Source organism: Corythoichthys intestinalis, chromosome 3, assembly GCF_030265065.1.
Source record: "Corythoichthys intestinalis isolate RoL2023-P3 chromosome 3, ASM3026506v1, whole genome shotgun sequence".
NCBI lineage: Eukaryota > Metazoa > Chordata > Actinopteri > Syngnathiformes > Syngnathidae > Corythoichthys > Corythoichthys intestinalis.
In genome coordinates this window covers 23,735,488-23,755,207 of record NC_080397.1, presented here as the reverse complement: position 1 = coordinate 23,755,207, position 19,720 = coordinate 23,735,488, and the positions used below count along the sequence as shown (strand labels likewise).

The 19,720-nt window shown below is 39.7% G+C and overlaps 2 protein-coding genes across 3 annotated transcripts in view; one reads left to right on the top strand and one right to left on the bottom strand.

The window, feature by feature from the left end:
- pi4kab (phosphatidylinositol 4-kinase, catalytic, alpha b) overlaps window positions 1-19,720 on the top strand; it is a 66,846-nt gene that overhangs the window by 20,922 nt on the left and 26,204 nt on the right. For both annotated transcript variants that reach the window (XM_057831441.1, XM_057831440.1), the window contains exons 5-25: window positions 1,320-1,392; window positions 1,469-1,731; window positions 1,814-1,880; window positions 3,272-3,420; window positions 3,506-3,571; window positions 3,670-3,766; window positions 3,855-4,046; window positions 4,151-4,251; window positions 4,381-4,510; window positions 5,876-6,005; window positions 6,085-6,180; window positions 6,257-6,440; window positions 6,514-6,617; window positions 7,638-7,806; window positions 7,888-7,938; window positions 16,941-17,049; window positions 17,560-17,696; window positions 17,775-17,908; window positions 17,979-18,061; window positions 19,309-19,379; window positions 19,579-19,703. In XM_057831441.1, the coding sequence (XP_057687424.1) occupies window positions 1,320-1,392; window positions 1,469-1,731; window positions 1,814-1,880; window positions 3,272-3,420; window positions 3,506-3,571; window positions 3,670-3,766; window positions 3,855-4,046; window positions 4,151-4,251; window positions 4,381-4,510; window positions 5,876-6,005; window positions 6,085-6,180; window positions 6,257-6,440; window positions 6,514-6,617; window positions 7,638-7,806; window positions 7,888-7,938; window positions 16,941-17,049; window positions 17,560-17,696; window positions 17,775-17,908; window positions 17,979-18,061; window positions 19,309-19,379; window positions 19,579-19,703 (2,531 nt within the window). The remainder of the gene's footprint in view (window positions 1-1,319; window positions 1,393-1,468; window positions 1,732-1,813; window positions 1,881-3,271; window positions 3,421-3,505; window positions 3,572-3,669; window positions 3,767-3,854; window positions 4,047-4,150; window positions 4,252-4,380; window positions 4,511-5,875; window positions 6,006-6,084; window positions 6,181-6,256; window positions 6,441-6,513; window positions 6,618-7,637; window positions 7,807-7,887; window positions 7,939-16,940; window positions 17,050-17,559; window positions 17,697-17,774; window positions 17,909-17,978; window positions 18,062-19,308; window positions 19,380-19,578; window positions 19,704-19,720) is intronic.
- serpind1 (serpin peptidase inhibitor, clade D (heparin cofactor), member 1) lies at window positions 8,767-16,947 on the bottom strand. Its single transcript, XM_057831443.1, has 7 exons — window positions 16,626-16,947; window positions 16,203-16,481; window positions 15,489-16,132; window positions 9,740-9,888; window positions 9,528-9,652; window positions 9,195-9,339; window positions 8,767-9,116 (listed from the first exon to the last, which is right to left on the bottom strand). The coding sequence occupies exons 2-7, from the start codon at window positions 16,466-16,468 to the stop codon at window positions 8,925-8,927; spliced, it is 1,521 nt and encodes a 506-aa protein (XP_057687426.1). The 5' UTR covers window positions 16,469-16,481; window positions 16,626-16,947; the 3' UTR covers window positions 8,767-8,924.

Here is a 19,720-nt window from a genome sequence, read left to right as displayed (position 1 = left end):
CGGTAATTAATTTTTTTAATTACGTTAAAATATTTGACGCAATTAACGCACATGTCACGCTCAGAAAGTATTCTGCCTTTTGGTAAGTTTTACAGCAAGGCTTTTTGTGCTGTCTAACAGCGAACTTTTGTGGTCGCTTTGCGACATGGTTTATTGTTTTCTTGCCAGTTCAGTATGGCTGCACGACGTCTCGGGCTGACGCCTAAGTTGTAATGTTGTGCTTATATGATCCTTGGACAAGATTTGTCCGTAAGTATGGTTGTTGTAAAGAATGTACATATTATGTTAGTAAGTGAAATGTTATATTTTTTGTATGAGACGCTTTTTGTTTATGTTTAGTGAACCTGTATAGCGTGCTAAGCTAACGTTGTTGCTAATGCAATGCTTGTGTACTTTTTTTTTGTAGTTTTACGACGGTCTAAAGAGGACAATGGTTTGAGGCTATTTTATTAATAAATCAGATGAAAAAGGAAGAAGTCTGATTATTAAGGCTTCGTTCACTAGCTGTCTAGCTTTGGAAAAAGTAGACGCTTCGGAGTGAGGACAACATAGACAAATTTAAATGACAGTAGAGTGAAATGCCCACTACAGTCCTTATGTACCGTATGTTGAATGTTTATATCCATCTTGTGTCTTATCTTTCCATTCCAACAATTTATTTTACGAAATATATATATATAATTTACAGAAAAATATGGCATATTTTATAGATGGTTTGAATTGCGATTAATTACGATTAATTAATTTTTAAGCTGTAATTAACTTGATTAAAAATTTTAATCGTTTGACAGCCCTAGTTTTAATAGTAAATTTCTATAACTTGTACTAACATTTATCTTTTAAGAACTACACGTTTTTCTATCCATGGATCGCTTTAACAGAATGTTAATGTTAATGCCATCTTGCTGATTTATTGTTATAATTAACAAATACAGTACTTATGTACAGTATGTTGAATGCATATATCCGTCATGTGTCTTATCTTTCCATTCCAACAAAAATTTACAGAAAAAATTGGCATATTTTATAGATGGATTAAATTGAAATTAATTACGATTAATTAATTTTTAAGCTGTGATTAACTCGATTAAAAATTTTAATCGTTTGACAGCCCTAGTTTATTTTAAAGAGGGGTGCAAGAGCAGGAACTGCTTTTTCAGACTTGTCTGTGTTTTCTATATAATTCGTACATGAAAGGGTTAACGCGAACAGCAGCAACTAATATCTTATTGGGAGCCACTTTCTTTTTCCTTTCCATATAATACACGCATGTGATTGTTTTATTGCCTTCTTGCAAATGTAATCTTATTGTTCTATAGATATTGAACACCATCATGGATGTCATGCAGTCATTGCAGGACATGTGCCAAACACCTGATAACCATGACAAAGGTATTAACACGCACACGCACCACAATGAAAAGCGGCAGTCCTTCAGAAGCACTAAAGAATCTTTCTCTGTTTCTAGTGTATTTGTGCAGGTATATCATTCCCAGCCTGTTCGGCATGACCCGAGCATTCGGCCGCTATAGCATCACGGATGAAGCTCTATTGTCCAAGTTGTTCCCCAAAGACTCGCCTCAGAGTCCTCGTGTTGCCGAGGAAACAGAAGGCACACGGCGTCGTTCTTTTAATGACTTTCGTTCCATTATACCCACCTCTTTGATGACCGTTTACCAGAGTGACACGTTGCGTCGACGCACAGCAGCCAACCCTGACTCTTCTGCTCTAGTAACTTGGGTTTTATGAATTATATATAGAACTTTTTTTTTTTTTTTTAACTTTAATGCTCAAAATTGTTTTTTTCTCTAAGGTTTTCGCAGACACAGGAGGACACTCACCCTGCTCTCCCATCACACCGGGCTCAAATTACCTTGAAGGTAAAGTGCAATTGCTAACTGAGAGTGTAGACGTTTTTCACTTGATGTTACAGCACTTCTGGCCAAATTTTTTGCTGCCATTTTGAGCACGTCGCTATGCTCATACACATTTTGGACCTCTCCAAAAACCTGGCATGCCAAATAAATTGTTCTATATGTCCACTATGAATATATTCCACACATTGAACTGGGAAAGATCCAATCCTGTTTCATGGGAGGAACCTTAAAAAAATATACAGCTGATGATTGGACGATAGCGCTTCTGGTCACACTCCAAAAACATAGTTTCCCATCAAAAAAAAGCTTTTACTGAACTTTCTTTGCACCTCTTTTAATGGAGAAATTAAGTGTGGACGGCATTGGACACTGGACAGCACAGACACCCAGCAGATTTGCGGATTCTTATTAAAAAACATTTTTCTAGCCTAGCAAGCAAAACTGTACTTCCTGATTTATTGATTCATCATGCAGTACCATCTTGCATACCTCAGCTGTCCAACCACTTTCCCGATCATTTAGTGTTCTAGCCAATCAGGAGAATGAGGCGGGAGCTGCAGATGTAACCAGGAACCAACTATGTGTTTGAATACAATGTCAGAGTGTAAAGGGGTTCTTGTAGATTGTTCATTCTCAAGTTTTGATTGCCTCATTAGAACAACAGGTAAGAATGTCACTAAATGCTTTTCTCAACAGGAAACAATGTTTTTGCTCCTCCATGAACCCAATATGTCATACTGTGGCTTACTGTGGAGAGGTTGCCTTCTGATGGCGAGCCATTCAGAGGAAAGAGGCGGGAGGTGCAGACGTGACCAGGAACCGACTATCTGATTAAATACTATAGCGGAATGTCAAGCGTTTTTTTGCAAATATCTCAATTCCCCATGTTTTGTCTGGAATACACTTAATTTACTAATTAAAAAAGGAGCAAAGGATGTCACCAAAAGCTTTTTTTTTTTTTTTTTTGACTGAAGACTATGTTTTTGCAAGTGTGACGAGAAGAGCCATCTAATCAATCAGCAGCCGTATATTCTTTGAAGGTTCCTCCCATGACACAGGTCTCCACTGTATCTTTCCCAGATTGATATGTGAAACATATTTGTAGCAGATATATGGAGCGAACAATCTGGCGTGCCAGGTTACATTTTTATACCAGTTGGGTGAAAGTGGAGGATATTCCACAAAATACCGGGACGCCATGGCACAGCAGTGTTTGAAAAACACAGCTATTAAGGGTTAAAAGTCTTAAGTGTTTTTATTACATTCATATACGAAAAAGCAACTTTGGAGTAGCTGTCCACTATAGTGGCCACTGTCCCTAAAGGGTTATGGTTGTTTTTCAGCCAAAGTTGTATTATGTTTGAACATTTCTTCTCTTATCTTTATCATTTCAGGTTCCTACCTCCCGGACAGCAGCACAGTGGATCCTGACTATTATTTTTCCACAGTCAGCTCTAGTTTCTCTGTTTCTCCTCTCTTCCTGGGAGCAGGAGAAAATGAGATTGTTGTGCCGTTTGATCTGCTCCGGCAGCTTCTCAGCATGGTTTGTATCTCCTGTAATGCTGATGCTGGCCTAACACTCATACTGTATGTCTTTTCCTCAACTTGTGCTTTTTGTCTTTACTCAGGTGAAGATATTTGTTTCTGAATCATTTTTGAAAACCCTTGATGCCACCATGGCAGAAGTGATGGAGGTGAGTGGGTGGTGCACTGTGTTAAAACAAAAGTTTTTAAAAAATGAGTGTCATTTTATTCATCTATTTTATCGTAATCTTTCCCATTTTTCTTAAAGGCCAACCCTGGAATCAACCTCTATTACAAAACCTTCAGTGACCCTCTCTATGTGTGTGTGTTCAAAATGCTGAGAGACACACTATACAACATCAATTGTAAATCAATAATGCTAATTTATTTTTATTCCTGCAACCACCCAAATATTTGAACCAACTTGTCATAATGACACATTTTGTATCTCAGCTTTACAATCGGCATTTGTGCGGGAAATCCACGACTTTGTCTTGGAGCAATTCAGCAGCAGTCAGTCTGAGCTGCAGCGGGTACTTCATGACGCGGGGGGGCTGCCGGGAGAACAGAGCCCCCTCAAGCTTCGTTGCCAAGCCAACGCTGCCTGTGTGGACCTCATGGTGTGGGCAGTCAAAGATGAGCAAGGTAATTGATTCCTAGCCTGCAGGTTGGCCAGTACCCTGTTTAGATGTAACCAGATAGCCGACTGTGTATGCGTGTGTGTGACTTTTCCCATGTTGTTCCATTAGGCGCTGAAAACTTGTGCAGCAAATTGACTGAGAAGCTGCAGTCGAAAACCTCGAGTAAAGTCATCATTGCTCACATGCCTCTGCTCATCTGTTGCTTGCAGGTGAAACATGTCAAATGTGGTTAACTCTGGGAGCAAATGATCGCTGTCAGCCCTCGCAGTTCAAATTGGACTCATATCGCCGTCAATGGCAGCCACTGAGTTACTCACTGTCATTCCTTTGATTGTCAGGGCCTAGGGCGTCTTTGTGAAAGGTTTCCTGTGGTGGCTCACTCTGCTACAACATCTCTAAGAGACTTCCTGGTTGTTCCTTCCCCTGTTATCACAAAACTCTACAAATACCACAACCAGTACAGCACAGGTACCAGAACTCTAGCTTAATGTTGAGTATTTGGAAAAGCAAGTCTTCCGGGGAATTTTCACCCTGCTATAAACGTGTAGAGCAGTGCAACACATACTGTCATTTCCTGATCAGAGTCTCATTTAATATTGATTAGTGCACAATGGTCATTGACCAGTAGTTGCAGTTACGTCACCCGCTGTGTCCTGCTGCAAAATCAATGGGTCCTATCGTTGATATGTTGTAAAACACACTTGTTGGTCTATGTCTGATTCCTATATGAAAAACACAGCTATTCTAATGGATATTTTAATAATACAAACTGTCCCAAGAATAAAAAAAAAAATGAATGGGAAAGCTTAATAACTAAATTATGTCTGTTCACACATGACTTTAACGCATGCAGGGGTGGGTAGACTAGCCAAATACTAACCAAGAGTAGCAATACTTCATATTACTTAAGTCAAAGTAATCTTCCAAAAATGTACTCAAGTACAAGTAAAAAAAGTATTTGGTGAAAACACTATTCAAGTAATGAGTAACTGCTTACAAGGTCTGTTTTTTTTAAGCAATGATGTATTTTGTTTTTCATCACATCTATATGAAGTGTTATTATTATTATATTATACATAGCTATAACCTATTATATGACGATAATGGGCCAATAAACTACACAAAAAAATCAATTAATTCCAATGAGAGAAATCTACAGAAATGAAACACCACCCATCCAAAGAGCATGAGTGCCCTTTATTGGAGAAAACATTTTCTACCATGAAATTAAAATGATCATATCTCCGGTTTTCCGTGGCCTATCGGTGCCAAATAAAAACTGTGGAAGAGGTTGAAATCAACTAATGTTTGAAATTCTTTATTTTTTTGGCCAGCATGATCTTAGGACTTCCGACTGCAAGCTTGTTTGTGGTAATGTGACTGTATTGTTATGTCTGATTGCTATAATGGAGTTGTGCGATTATTTTTGCCACGTCTCATTGGTGAAACTGAGCCACTTTGGGCATCTTTGGCAAAAACCATGTTAATCTAAGTTGTAGACTAGAGAGGAAAAAGGTAACGACTACTGTAGCCCAAAGTAGCGGAGTAAGAGTAGCATTTCTTCCTCACAAATCTACTCAAGTAAAAGCAAAAAGTATGATGTGGTAAAACTACTCTTAGAAGTACATTTTTTACAAGTTACTCAAATAAATGTAATGGGTTTCTATCCACTTCTGCACATGATGCATGTTGGTTGAATCCTCAAGTCTAAAATGTATGGAACAATTGACCTTACTGTCATGATTTCAAACCACAATAATTCAATATTAAAATATTATAACGACAAATCCGCTGTCTCATTTGATCTCATTTCATTTTTTTTTTTCATTCAAGGCACTGGAGAAATCAGGATCAGTGTAACAAATGAGCATTCTCAGTCCACGGTCAACATTTTGTCCAGCAAGAAGGACCAGCAGTCTATGTATGAGCAGCTCCGAGACATTTCCATCGACAACATCTGCAGGTTGGGTGCAAAAAGACAAGAAAAATATTCGATTAGGTTATTTATTTTTTAAAATGATGTCTCTTCTGTGTTTGCTCAGATGTCTGAAAGCTGGTCTGACGATGGACAATGTGATCGTGGAGGCCTTTCTCGCTAGTCTGTCCAATCGTCTATACATTTCACAGGAAAATGACAAGTTAGTGACATTACTGCGCCATTTGGATAGTTAAAAAAATAATGATCTCCTTTCAAAACTCTCGTCTCCCCACCAGAGATGCTCACCTCATCCCAGATCACACCATCCGGACGCTGGGCCACATTGCCGTAGCTCTGCGAGACACGCCTAAAGTGATGGAGCACATCTTGCAGATCTTACAGCAGAAGTTCTGCCAACCTCCGTCCCAGCTGGACGTACTCATCATCGACCAGCTGGGCTGCATGGTCATTACGGGGAATGTGAGTCTGAATGGCCATCTGGCTTCTCATACTGCTTTTGTTGAAATATAATTTCCATTATTCGGTTTTGTAGCAATACATCTACCAGGAGGTGTGGAACCTGTTTCAACAAATCAGTGTGAAGGCCAGCTCTGTGGTCTACTCTGCTACCAAAGACTCCAGAGATCATGGCTACAGGTAGATGTCAATGTTTCTTGCCATTCAATTGAATCGGCACGCTTGACCCGCTCTACCTTACCGAGTTTTTACCAAATTGCCCCTTCATTGAATGCTAATTGGTTCCTCTGGAACTATGCCTGGGCGATCATTTCATGACTTAATTGGACTCCCCCCCCCCCCTCCCCTTGGGGGCGATTTAAAAATTGATTAGGCATTTTCCCTCCTCTTGTTGGCCGCATGTTGGCTCCGTGAGATATGCAGTAATAGTGAACAACAGCAGTCAGCTGTTGATTGGAGCGTTGCTTTTGATGTTTTTATTGCTTTATTGCAGCGATGGTCAATTGAGCAGCAGACATCCACGCACAAGAGGAGTGAGTGTCAGTCAGGAATTAAGCACCCCTTAATTATGTAAGACCAAAGCTGCCATGAAAATCAAGGTTTTAATTTTACTTTTATTTATTTATTCATTTATTTTTAATTTTGGCAGCTTTGGTCCTCCATACTTAATACTGTGTTTAAGAAAAGCGTGAAAAGGAGGTGAAGTCTGTGAGGGGAAAAAACTGCATTCACTCACCTGACAAAATGCAAACAATAAAGACAAGTGTTTGAAACTTATAACAAAAAAAATGTCAATTGTGTCTTGTGCAGTGTGCAGAGAATGGTAATCTACCAACAAATTCTTCTATTGATAATTTCATGGGAATGAGTATGTATTTTGTTCTTTGTGTAGTTACTCTGTTTTGGGGGGCTGAAAACAAAGGAGGAGACAATTTTCCACCAGGGAAGTAGTGGTTATCATTGTTCAGTGTTTAACAGATAAAATACATAAAAAACAATTCTCAGTTTCTTTTCTACTCATTTTGCAATAATGGGAGGAGAGGAAAACTGAAGAAGGGAAATGTACATCAAGTTCTTGGGATAAAAAAAAATCCTGAGATTTAATTGTTTGGCCATATCACTCAGATCTGAAACCATACAAGCTGAAAAACATGAGTAAAAATGTGTAGATGATTGTCGCTTGTTTTATTTCCACTTCAGGCACTGCTCTCTGGCTGTGATAAATGCTTTGGCAAACATTGCTGCCAACCTGCAGGGGGAGCAGCTGGTAGATGAACTCATGGTGAATCTTTTAGAACTTTTTGTCCAACTGGGCCTGGAAGGAAAAAGAGCTAGCGAGCGGGCGTCAGATAAAGGGCCGGCACTTAAAGTATGAATTTATTTATGTGTGCACCACAAAACATTTGGTGTCAGAATACAACGAAAAGTTTGTCCGCTTATCTTTTTGCAGGCATCGAGTAGTGCTGGGAATCTGGGTGTTCTCATCCCAGTGATCGCTGTGGTGAGTTGCTACCTTGTGGTGTAATGATGACACAAGCCTTGACCTTGGTCACTACCATTGACAGTGATGGAGGTCTAATCCATTTGAACAGCGAAAAGATCACTGACATCTTTCTCAGTTCAAATGGATTGGACGTCCATATCAGTCAATGGTATTGAAAGACTTACATGCCACACTAGTGTTAGAGGTAATTTATAGCCACATGACTGTGCGACTTGACTCATGATTTCAGTCCACTCTGCTTGTTAGCTTGCTAGGCAGTGGGTATATATTTATCTAGTTAGACTATATCAGTGCATCACATCTGTTTATATAGGAGATTTAAAAAAATACTTCTTAGTATGATCCGGTGCAATTGTACCACTACAAACTGCGACCACAGTAATAATACCATTCACACCATTCAAAACCATTCAAAAACTGAGCAAAATGTATTTTTATTGGCTATCATTTGAGTTAACAGGTTTACCAAGTTTAGAGTCCGGTTTCACTTAAAGATACATTTGACAAATAATTAGTTGCTACATCATAGACGCCGATAGATCCATAAGTGACAGGGCTGATCATTCCCAGTTCAAATGGATTGGATGCCTATCACTGTTGATGGCTTGAATGAGTTAATACATAATATTTTGTCCTTTTAATAAAACTTCAAAACATTGCCTATCTATCCTTGAATTGAAGCAAAAACTGTACTGGACATTCATACAATTTCTCATTGTATAGATTTGTTTTGTAATTACATTTTGAATCTTCAAGTCGGTAATTCTTCCATCTAAAAAATCATTGCGCAAAAAACACTGACAAAAAACAATCATTAACAACATGTACCAACGGACCCAGCTTTACGTCTTACTGTTCAGTAACACAATAAAAATTACATATGCAAACACAAAGCTGATTTCTTAAAGTGTATTTAGGTGCATTAATACCCCACAAGTATTGATATTGCAAGAAACAGTTTGAAGTTACTGCATTTTTCACATTTAATTCTGTGACGGGTTGGCCACGCGGCCCATGAACACGACACAGTCTGTACGGTGCTCGTAGATGAGGAAAAGGAAGGGGTGGTCCACTACGAAGCGGATTTGGGAGGAGAGTGGCATGAAGCCCACCTGGGTCAGAGCAGCTGCCTCCGTGCCTTCCTCGTTCACAGTGATGGTTCCCTGGTGCTTAAGCTTTATGGGAATGTAAAATTGGCACATCAGACAAAGCTGCTCTCACTTTTGCCTTTACAATGAATTCTGCCAACTCACCCAGTTCATGACAACCTTATCCGAGGTCATTCCAGAGAAGTCTCCGCCGTCATGAAACAAGTCAGTGAGTCCCATTTCTTTTAGATTCTCAATCAAGTCATAATTCTGTTGCAATTTGAAGCGAGGTATCACCACTTCACGGGTTCTGCAGGGAGTCCATAAATTAGCATCTCATAGAATCACAAATAACTGTCTTGAACATCTTTGCCCACCACCAAAATTTTTCTATTTGCATTAGTTTTACACACTGTATCACAGGTGTCCACCTCAAGGCCCGTGGGCCAGATCCCAGTCTGTCATTTTTCAATTCTTCAGTGAAAGAATTGCACTGACCTGTTTGTCATGTTTTTGATCCATTTGTTGACAACTGTGGGCGAGATCTCCTGCTCCAATGTCCTCATACCTGTTATCTTCCTCGGCAAGGCAATGAGCATGCTGATATTTCCTGAGTACGGGAGCTGAAAAAGACCATCATAACACTGCTCAGATATACTGCTGCTTGTCTCCATTGCCATCTCTAAAAACAGAGGAATCTCTCCACTCACTTGTAGGATGTCACAATCAAGTTCATGGTCGGCGGCAGCTAGGTAGTTTCCCTTATTGGTCATCATCGGCACTCGTACATTTGTCTTGTCATTCACACGAAAGTTGCGGTAGTGTGTCATCTCTTTAGGGAACTTCTGTTCCCATGTTCCTGTTAATATAAAAGGTGAAAACGAATGGTTTTGGTATATTATGGCATTCACTATTTACATTAAGGACAATACACTTAAAACTCACAGTACGATGCACCGTCATATGGCAATGTCACGATACGTCATAATACGATATTAAAAATACTACCTTCAAATGCAGTAGAGACTACAACATAAAGCGGCCGCAAAAAGCAATGGGGATTGCCTGTCATCTCACATTTTTGGGATTTAGGCCTTTGAAAAAATTATCTAGAGCAGTGGTTCTTAACCTTGCTAAAAGTACCGAACCCCACAAGTTTCACATGCGGATTCATTGAACCCTTTGGAATTGGATAATTTTTTTTTTTTTTTTCCCCAAATTCAAAACCAATATATATAAGATAGCAAGATAATAATTTAGCAAATTCCTCTTCAAAAATCTTCTAATTTTGACAGCGTGTCTTATAAACACTTCAAAATTTAAGACTACGCTGCCCATTGGTCTGTTGTATTCGCGCATACCAAGTGCGAGTCAACCTTCCACTGAGCAAACCAGTTCCTCCTCCCGTCAGATCGAGGACTAGCAGTTAAAATAAATGGATTAAGCCTATAAATCTAAATCTGGTAAATAAATAATAATAATAATAAATATTATAAATATTATAAATTATATATATATATATATATGTATAATAAGTTATTATATAAATAAAAAAATTAAAAAATCATCGTCTCGCCCATCCGGGCGGTACGGTCTCCCGGGTCCTCTACCAGAGGCCTGGGAGCTTGAGGGTCCTGCACAGGATCTTAGCTGTCCCTAGGATTGCGCTCTTCTGAATGGAGACGTCGGATGTTGTTCCTGGTATCTGTTGGAGCCATGCACCCAGCTTTGGGGTTACTGCCCCTAGTGTCCCGATCACTACTGGCACCACTCTTCCCTTCACTCCCCACATTTTCTCCAACTCTTCCTTCAACCCTTGATATTTCTCCAGCTTTTTATGTTCTTTTTTCCTGATGTTGCTATCGCTCGGGATTGCTACATCTATCACTACTGCTGTCTTCTGATGTTTATCCACCACCACTATGTCAGGCTGGTTGGCCATCACCAGTTTGTGTCTCTCTCTCTCTCTCTATCTCTCTCTCTCATTCTCTCTCTCTCTCTCTCAATACTTCTTCTCCCCACTGTATACACATATATATACTAAAGATACACGATAATATCGGTCACCAATAATTATCGGCCGATAATGGCAATTATGACGTCACACAGATAATCCAGATAATAAAAAAATTCAACTGATAATGCAATCCGATAATTATATACTTGATTTAGCCTCCAAATGTGCGCAACCGAAGAATTCAGCACGCCGCCTCCTCAACCCCTCCCGTCTCTGAAGCCCCTGAGGGAGGAGGGGTTGAGGAGGCGGAGTTACACAACAAGAAGTAGTTGAATATTATGGCGGCTGTTACTACAAAAATTACGCTCTCACCATCTGCAAAACATGTACCGCAGAAGTTCCACGAGGCAGAAAGAAAGCGTCCTCATTCAAAACCACTAACCCAGCAGCCATTTAAAACTGCATCACAAAGATTTTTGGAACGAATACGAGGCTGCTGCTAGCGGGAATGCTAAAGCTATTGTAAACACTAAGTTAAACTACAGGGCTTGTGACGATACAGAGTCGGGCTGTTTGGGAATGCAGCCGAAGGCGGGTGGTAAATTCGCATCTAAGGCTAAACACCGGCACGACTGGAGACCGATAGTCGGCAAGTAGCCGTCTTCCGACGGAGCCGCCGCTCTGGCCGGTCCGGCAGGCCGCGGCGGGGCGGGCCGAGCCCGGGGACCTCTGGCGAACACCCCGGTTTCTCGAGCGTTCCCCCACGGCGTGCGAGCAGAGCCAGGACCCGAATATGCCGCGGCGAACCGGCCGGGGCGGTCGGATTATCCGGTACGAACGTAGCTGCCGCCGCCGCCAAGACGAGCTACGTTTTTTTTTTTTTTTTTTTACCTAAATGACCCGAGAACCAAAGCCCTGGATAAAAAAATAATGCAGTTTATACGACCACCATTCTTCATGAAAAAGTGATGTCCAGTAAGCAAGCTTATCATGACGGCAAAGTGGTTAGATGATAATTTAAACATGGAGAAAACGAAGTCAGCCAGTCAATAATGCATTCAGTATGTAAAATGACGAGCTGTCAGATGACTTTGTAATGCCTTTATTTTCGGCTTAACAAAACTCAGGCACAAAACAACACGCACGCGCAGGGGCGGACTGGGACTAAAAAGCAGCCCTGGACTTTGACTCAGCCCAGCCCACAAGATACGCTATACGAAGGGAAACAGACCCCGTAGGGGTGTCCGGGGGCATACCGCCAAACCCTCGGGGGGAATTTTTTTTTTTTTTACATTTTATTGTAAAATGCATCAATTTCTTGCACTTTAAGAGAAAATGAAGAAAATATGTCTAGACTGTCACTGTCTGACTTGGGGCGCTCAAAGTACTGCAAGGCTGAACTGGAGTTGGGTTCATTTTCTGTACTAGCTCTATGATAGACCTGAATAAACAAATGAAAATGTATTCTTCAAAGCAAGTTTTATGTATTCGGGCAAATTCCACATTCTGAAACTGTCTATGATTATGATGATGATGACAATAAATTCATTCATTCATTCATTCATGTATCCAATTGATTATAATATATCTCTATATATCTCTGTCTATAAAACGATTTCATTGTTTATGCCATAATTCAGTGGTCTCCAAACTATTCCACATAAAGCCGCAGCGGGCACAGGATTTCATTCCAACAAAACAAGACAACACCTCTTACAAGTGTAATCAGTTGATTGCAGTCAGGTGCTGCTTGTTTTAGCAGAAACTTCATTGGTTAAACTGTCGGTACTCGATCGGTTGAAAGAAAAACCAGGCCCCGCAGTGGCCCTTGAGGACCGGTTTGGAGACCCCTGCCATAATTAATCTTGCCATACAAATAATAAATTTCAATGAAAATACAAAAAACATTTCAAGACAAATCCTGTATACATAACCTTCATTGGAAAGTATTAACCAGAAAACAAAACGATATATAAATGATTAAATATATATATCAATTTAACTACCTAAACTTTAAAGTAAAACCATTCATTTTATTAATATTTTGTTATATTTCTTCTGAATTAATATTGCTGCTGCGTGTGCATACGTTGTTTTACAGCTATAATATTTTTTCTTAGGAGAGTGATAGTAGGACTAGCATATTATAACTTGACACGATTGCAAACGGGTACATCGACTAGCTGGCACTAACCCTTTAATTGTCATTTATTTCATTTAAAATGTACCTACCTTGTGGATAACAATTGCCAGTATACCGAGCAAGTGACCCTCTTCATCCCTTTTTACTTGCTCTGCGCTTGTCTGGGGAACTTCCCTCTCGAACTTCCACCAGCTTATCATTACCTCCTCCCTCTATTTTTCTCCCTCCCTGCACCGGCTGCACGTCAGAGCGGCTGCCCCCTCTCACCATCGCCGGGGCTGGGCTGCTGTTACCCAACGTGGCCGTTGCAGCCAGACTGCTGCTTGCGAAAATATTTGTCAATTTATGACATTTTAATGCTTTGCTCTCCAGTTTCTTTAATTTTTTTCTTCCTAACCTTCTCCGCGCCACCCTTCTCTTTTCTTTTTTTGCCACCACCATCCATATTGGGCATTAACGCTCGTCGCCATTTTGCTTCCACAAGGAACCAATGAAGGCAACTTTGTGTTTCTTTCGTTCTTCTATCGGACTGGCGATGAACAGCCAGGCGCATTGCTGCCACCTGTCGGATTGGATGCAAACTGTAGATAATCAGAGGCTAGGGGGGACAAAAACAGTGATCTATAATGAATGGCGGCCGCCGGCCGTCCAGGGCACCGGCCGTTCTGTGATCCTCCAGAACCCACAGATTACCAGTCCGCCCCTGCGCACGCGGATGCGAGCTCCAACTCCGTTCAAATAGTACTGCCGTGTTGCAGTTTAGCTGCTGTAAAGCAAATGTCGTTAAAGCCGCAAATGTAAACAAAGCGCTGCAGAATGGGTACATGACATCTCGCTCTTTTGAGTTAATCATTTTCACAGTGTGCAACAAAGCATATAACATTAGCAATCAATTTTCAAATTATTTAACTCATTTCTCTGCTCAATTAAAGACCCAGTAGATAATCAAATTCTTAAATCAATATTCTGTAGCCACAAATATTATTCAAAATCTTTCCTTCTTCCAAGTTTTTTTAGGATTAAGTATAATAATGTATTGCTTAAAACAAGGCTGTTAAGATTATTTTCAGATAGCTATTTTTCTTCCAAGAAATCTGAGAGAAATACACTTGAGGCGATGGCAGATAATTTCACTTATTACCAATAGATTTACACTTAAAACTGGCTAGTTTTAAGGAGGTGTGTTTTGCAGTGTATTAATGTTATATATGTTAGGAATGGCTTACTTTTAAAGGCATTTTTGTGCAACTTAGGTATTTACTCTGTAAGTAATTGTTGCCAGAGGTTTGCCATTACACAATGTCAGACAATCTGTCATTATTTAGATGTTTGAATTGACGACTTGTTCATATTTTATGTTGAAAAAAAGAGCAATAAATTATATTTTTGCACTGTAATATTTTCTTTTGTGTATACTTTAAATTTTTACATAAATCTTTTAATAGAATTATCGGCTTGACATTATCGGTTATCGGTTGGAATGAGGAGGAAATTATCGGTATCGGTTGAAAAATGTATTATCGTGCATCACTAATATATACATACATACATACATACATATATATGTGTATATGTATATGTGGGTATACAGCGGGGAGAACAAGTATTTGATACACTGCCAATGGGAAAACCATTGGCAGAGTATCAAATACTTGTATATGTGTGTATATATATATATATGTGTGTGTATATATGTATATATATGTATATATATATATGTATATATATTATAAATATTAATAATAAATCTGGTCTAAAAATCACTTTGCATAGATTTAACCAGAGTAAGAAAATAGGGCTCTGCCTTTCTTTACCTTCGCCGAACCCCTTAGACTTAATCACCGAACCCCTGAGGTTGGAACAAACCAAGGTTAAGAACCACTGATCTCGAGCTAGTGAAATACTTTCAAAAAACAAACAAAAAATAAAACTTAAAGCCTAATAATGTGGGAAAGCTATTATTTCTGAATGGGAATTAAGACCAAATTTTTATAGCACTTGTTGCATTTTGTTTATCTAGTAACACAAGCACATTCATATCATTTTCTTAAAAAGCCATACAATTCTCACCAGTATTGGTCATTTGATAGCGCTATAGAGCTAATGAACCATCATGAAGTTTGGAACTAATGGGCTACAAAGCTTCATTGCTTCAACTAGCTTCAATTGGCCATTTGGCCTCCCAGCATGGATTGCAGCACTGCAGATGTAAATCAAATTCAAACTTCATGTTCTGTCCTAATATATTTCCTCTATATATCTAATCTAATTATAGGCTACTTTGCTCAAATCTTGTGGCAATGCATTTAATCTATTGAAAGCAATACAATACTTCGTCCCAAAACTAATGTCCACCTACCTTTAAAGTACAAGTAGTTGAGCAGCATTAGTACCATATTTGGGTCGATGCTCTTGAGCGGCTCCTTGATGAGTCCCTTAGTGAGCTTTAGAATGCGACTGTTGGCCTTGTTCAAAAAGGTAGCATCGCTAAAGTCCACCGACTGCGGTTCTGCAAAATAATAAGCCTTGGTGTCTGCACGGAAAGCATCTTTCACCGAGACGTTCTTTTTCACGTAGACGTCGTTCACCGAGCGCAGCGTATAGCCGTAGTTTCTGCGGAAAAGCCTGTGGGTCAACTTCCTGAAGAGCTTATGCACTGTGCTGTTGTCGTAGTGACTGCTCGCATTTACAAATTCAGTGAATCCCAAAACTTTGTAGATCTGATTATGCGTTGCAGGTCCGCTTCCCAAAGACATCATCCCCATGGCAATGGAGATCCCAGCAGGCGCCAGCAGAATGTTGTCAGTCTGGTTGACGTCATTGCGAAGACTACGGTAGAGGTTGAAGCCGAAGAGCGCGTTTGCAACGTTGAGGCGTCGGAGGCGAGAGCGACCGTGGAAGAGCCGTAGGAGTCTGGCACGACGAATTTTTGGGTCCGATGGTTCAGCGAATATGTCGATGTCCGGTGCGGGGGTTGCAATCTCGTCAATCTCATCTCCTTCGCTGAAAAATGTCACTCATCAATTATAAATTACTGGTTTCTTACCTCAAATGATCTTAAAACAATACTCACATATAGTCATCGCTGCCTGCAGACAGGATCTTATCAAAATCAATGTAATCTGTGTCTTCAAAGCCGTCAAACACTAGGTCATTGGTGATGGTGTTTGCCTTGTGGAAGTCTAAATCAATGTCTTCCATATCTGTGCCCCCGCTCCCTTGAAAGCCCCTGGGGTCTGGGTTAGCAGGATTAAAGTGCGAACTGAGGTCTTTGATGCCAGCCAGCGTTGGACTGACCAGCAAGCAGGCCAAAGAAACAACTGTCACTATCACCTGCATCTTGAAGGCTTCTCTGAGGGCAGAAGGATGTTATAGAGCAACTTAACAAACATATACAATACTGCAACAATAGACTATTACACTAAATTAAATTCAATTTCAAAAAGCATTAAAAATTCTAACTCTTGGCCATCAGCATGTTTCTCTACTGACTTACCTTTACTGTGTGCTGCTTTGTGTTTGCGGGACACAAGTAGAGAATTGAATCCAAAACTGAACTTTGACGTGGTCTTGTCCTAAACAAATAGACAAGATCAAACAGACCCCAAAGTCCTGTGACTGAATAACGTCTCTTAACTTAGTTAAATGTCCCCTCAACAGTAATGGATTCGGCTTGTCTCAAAACAAAAATAATCATCTAGTTATTAAATCGGTTTTCAGATTTTCTTTATTGTACATAGTTTATCTAGATTGAGCCCGCTGTACACTCAGTTGTTTTCACCCGATCTATGAACATTCCTCTAATTCACAGTTGACCAGACGACTGCCACCAATCAAAGAAGCTAAGCCCCGCCTCCAGAAGCTGTTTCGGGACTTCTGGCTTTATTCAGTGGTCATGGGTTTTGCTGTGGAAGGATCAGGTTGGCTGAACACCTATGTTGAATTTTATTGTTTGATGCAAAGTCAAGATTTTGTATCACTTGCCAACTAACTTTTAAATGTTGGCTGAACTTCTTTTATTGTGGTTGTGGATATTTTGATAAAGAGGGTTGGCTGTAAATGACTTAAAAAAAAAAATAATATTCCCCTTAAAATGGAAGTGGTCCAACCATTCAATAAATTCTCAAAAACCTAATGTTTTGTATCATTCCTGTTCTGCTTGAATACAAAGTTAAATAGTTTTACTACAGACAACATTTTTTGTGTGACTCATTTAGCACATTTCTAACATTTTTTTAGGTATCTGAAAAGAGTAACAGAGACATGTTGCAGTGTAGATGGATCATACCACAATCTAATTGACAATAATAAACATTTAAGTTAAAGTCAAAACTGAGCATTAATACATTATTAAAGCATATTGATTTGCATGAACACATAGACATCAGGTATGGTTGACAATTAGTTTCTCAGTATTTCTGTCTTTGTAGGTCTCTGGCCCAAAGAATGGTATGAGGGTGTTTGTGAGATTGCCACAAAGTCTCCTCTCCTGACCTTTCCCAGTGGGGAGCCCCTTCGCTCCGAACTGCAATACAACTCTGCCTTGAAAAACGACACAGTCACACCGGTAGTGCTGAGAAAGCAACAATAATTTCAACACGTTGTTTGTGTGTCCGTAATATCTCAAAGCTCTTTCCTCCTCTAGGCGGAGTTGAGCGAGTTACGTGCAACCATCAACAATCTCTTAGACCCCTCTCCTGATGCATCAGCCCTTATCAACAAGCTTGACTTTGCCATGTCTACGTACCTGCTGTCAGTCTACAGATTAGAGTATATGAGGTTCGAACCATGTTTTTAGCTAAGATCTGCTCCTCAAACACTGCATTGATAATGCTTGATTTCCCTGTAGAATGCTTCATTCCAACGATCCGGACCGCTTCCAGGTCATGTTTCGCTATTTTGAAGACAAGGCGATTCAGAAAGACAAATCTGGTGAGGGGGTATTTTTTTCATTTGTGCATGCCAGGCATCTGCCTGTATGAGATTCTGATGGTATGATAACATTAAGCAAAAATATCACGGTACTGCAATTTCAGCTCTAAAATGTGTTACTAAAATGTGTTATTATATATCTGGTTTAAAAAACACTTTTTTTTCATTGAACAGGATTTTTTTCAAAACATTAGCAAATTGGAACATAAGTATAAATGTTAAAATAAAAAAATAACAAATATTCTTAACAAAATTAAAATAAATGGAGTCGTTTAGGTAAGTCGAAACCCACAACCACAGTTCAACATTATTACCATCAGAACAAAAATAATTTAATTATTTTCCATAAAAAAGCATGCACGTATGACTCGTATCACGTTTACATTATACACACTCAACACAGACAGTTGCCAGAGAGAAAAAAAAACATGTTTTAACACGCTAGACGCACTAAACATGCTGGAGTTAACACTCGTAGCTGGTGGGAAACGTTCATGACAGTGTTTAGTAACCTATAATTTTGTATAAATGCGATATTATACTCATATTGACGATATTACCTCCTTGGCAGCCACCCTCCGCAAACATGTTTTACATGTCGGTTGGCCCTCTTCTAAGCCGCGGCCGTCTGTAACTTTTCTGTAGCTGAAGTATTCCCATACCAGCGTTCGTTTTCTTCGATGGGGGAATAAGTTCAGGAGTTTCACTTCCTCCAGCCATTGTGTAGCACAGCTGGCTCACTGACACTGAGCAACAACCAGTGGGGGAGGCTTGAGCTTTACAGCTGTAAGCGAGGGATTTCTTCATGCATTTTTGGGACATAAAAAATTGCTAGTACTTTAGGGACGGATTTTTTTTTGCGGTTTTGAAACCTTGACGTTTTCATACCACGGTATACCTTGAAACCGGTAATCGGCACATGCCTAGTGCATAGTTTTTGTGCTCCTTCGATTCATCAGCTAATCAACAACTGAATTATCATTAAGAGTTCACCAATAAGTGGTACAAATCCTCGTCTTTGACCCTCCTGATTATCTTTGTAATAAATCAAAATACGATATTTGCCAAAATCTTTTATTTTGAAAATCATTGACACAGTATTCATAGCCCAACTTCCAATACAAATGCATTTACAGGTAAAATGTTACAACCATGTTGAGCCTATTAGTCGACCAATTGCAAAAAAAAAAAAAAAGTGATCGGTGATTAATCAACTGTCACTTTCCTTAAAATTATGTTGTCATCAGGGATGATGCAGTGTATTATTTGTGTTGGCGACAAAGTGTTCGACGTCTTCCTCCAAATGATGGCTGACAAGGTGGGTGAGCTTTTTTTTTCTTAATAGATTAACACCATATACGAGAATAGACGTCTGCTTTTATTTCGACAAATTCAAAATGTATTGGCGCTGAAACATAATAAATCATTGCCATCCCCCCAGTTGAAATAGATTGGACATCTACAGTATTGCGGTCAGTGGCAACATTTTTGTTATTCTCCGCTGTTTCTAATTGTAGCCAAAGACTAAAGAGCATGAAGAGGAACTAGAGCGTCATGCTCAGTTCTTGTTAATTAACTTCAACCACACCCACAAGAGGATCCGCAGGGTGGCAGATAAATATCTATCTGGTTTGGCTGAGACGTGAGTTTCCTCCACTT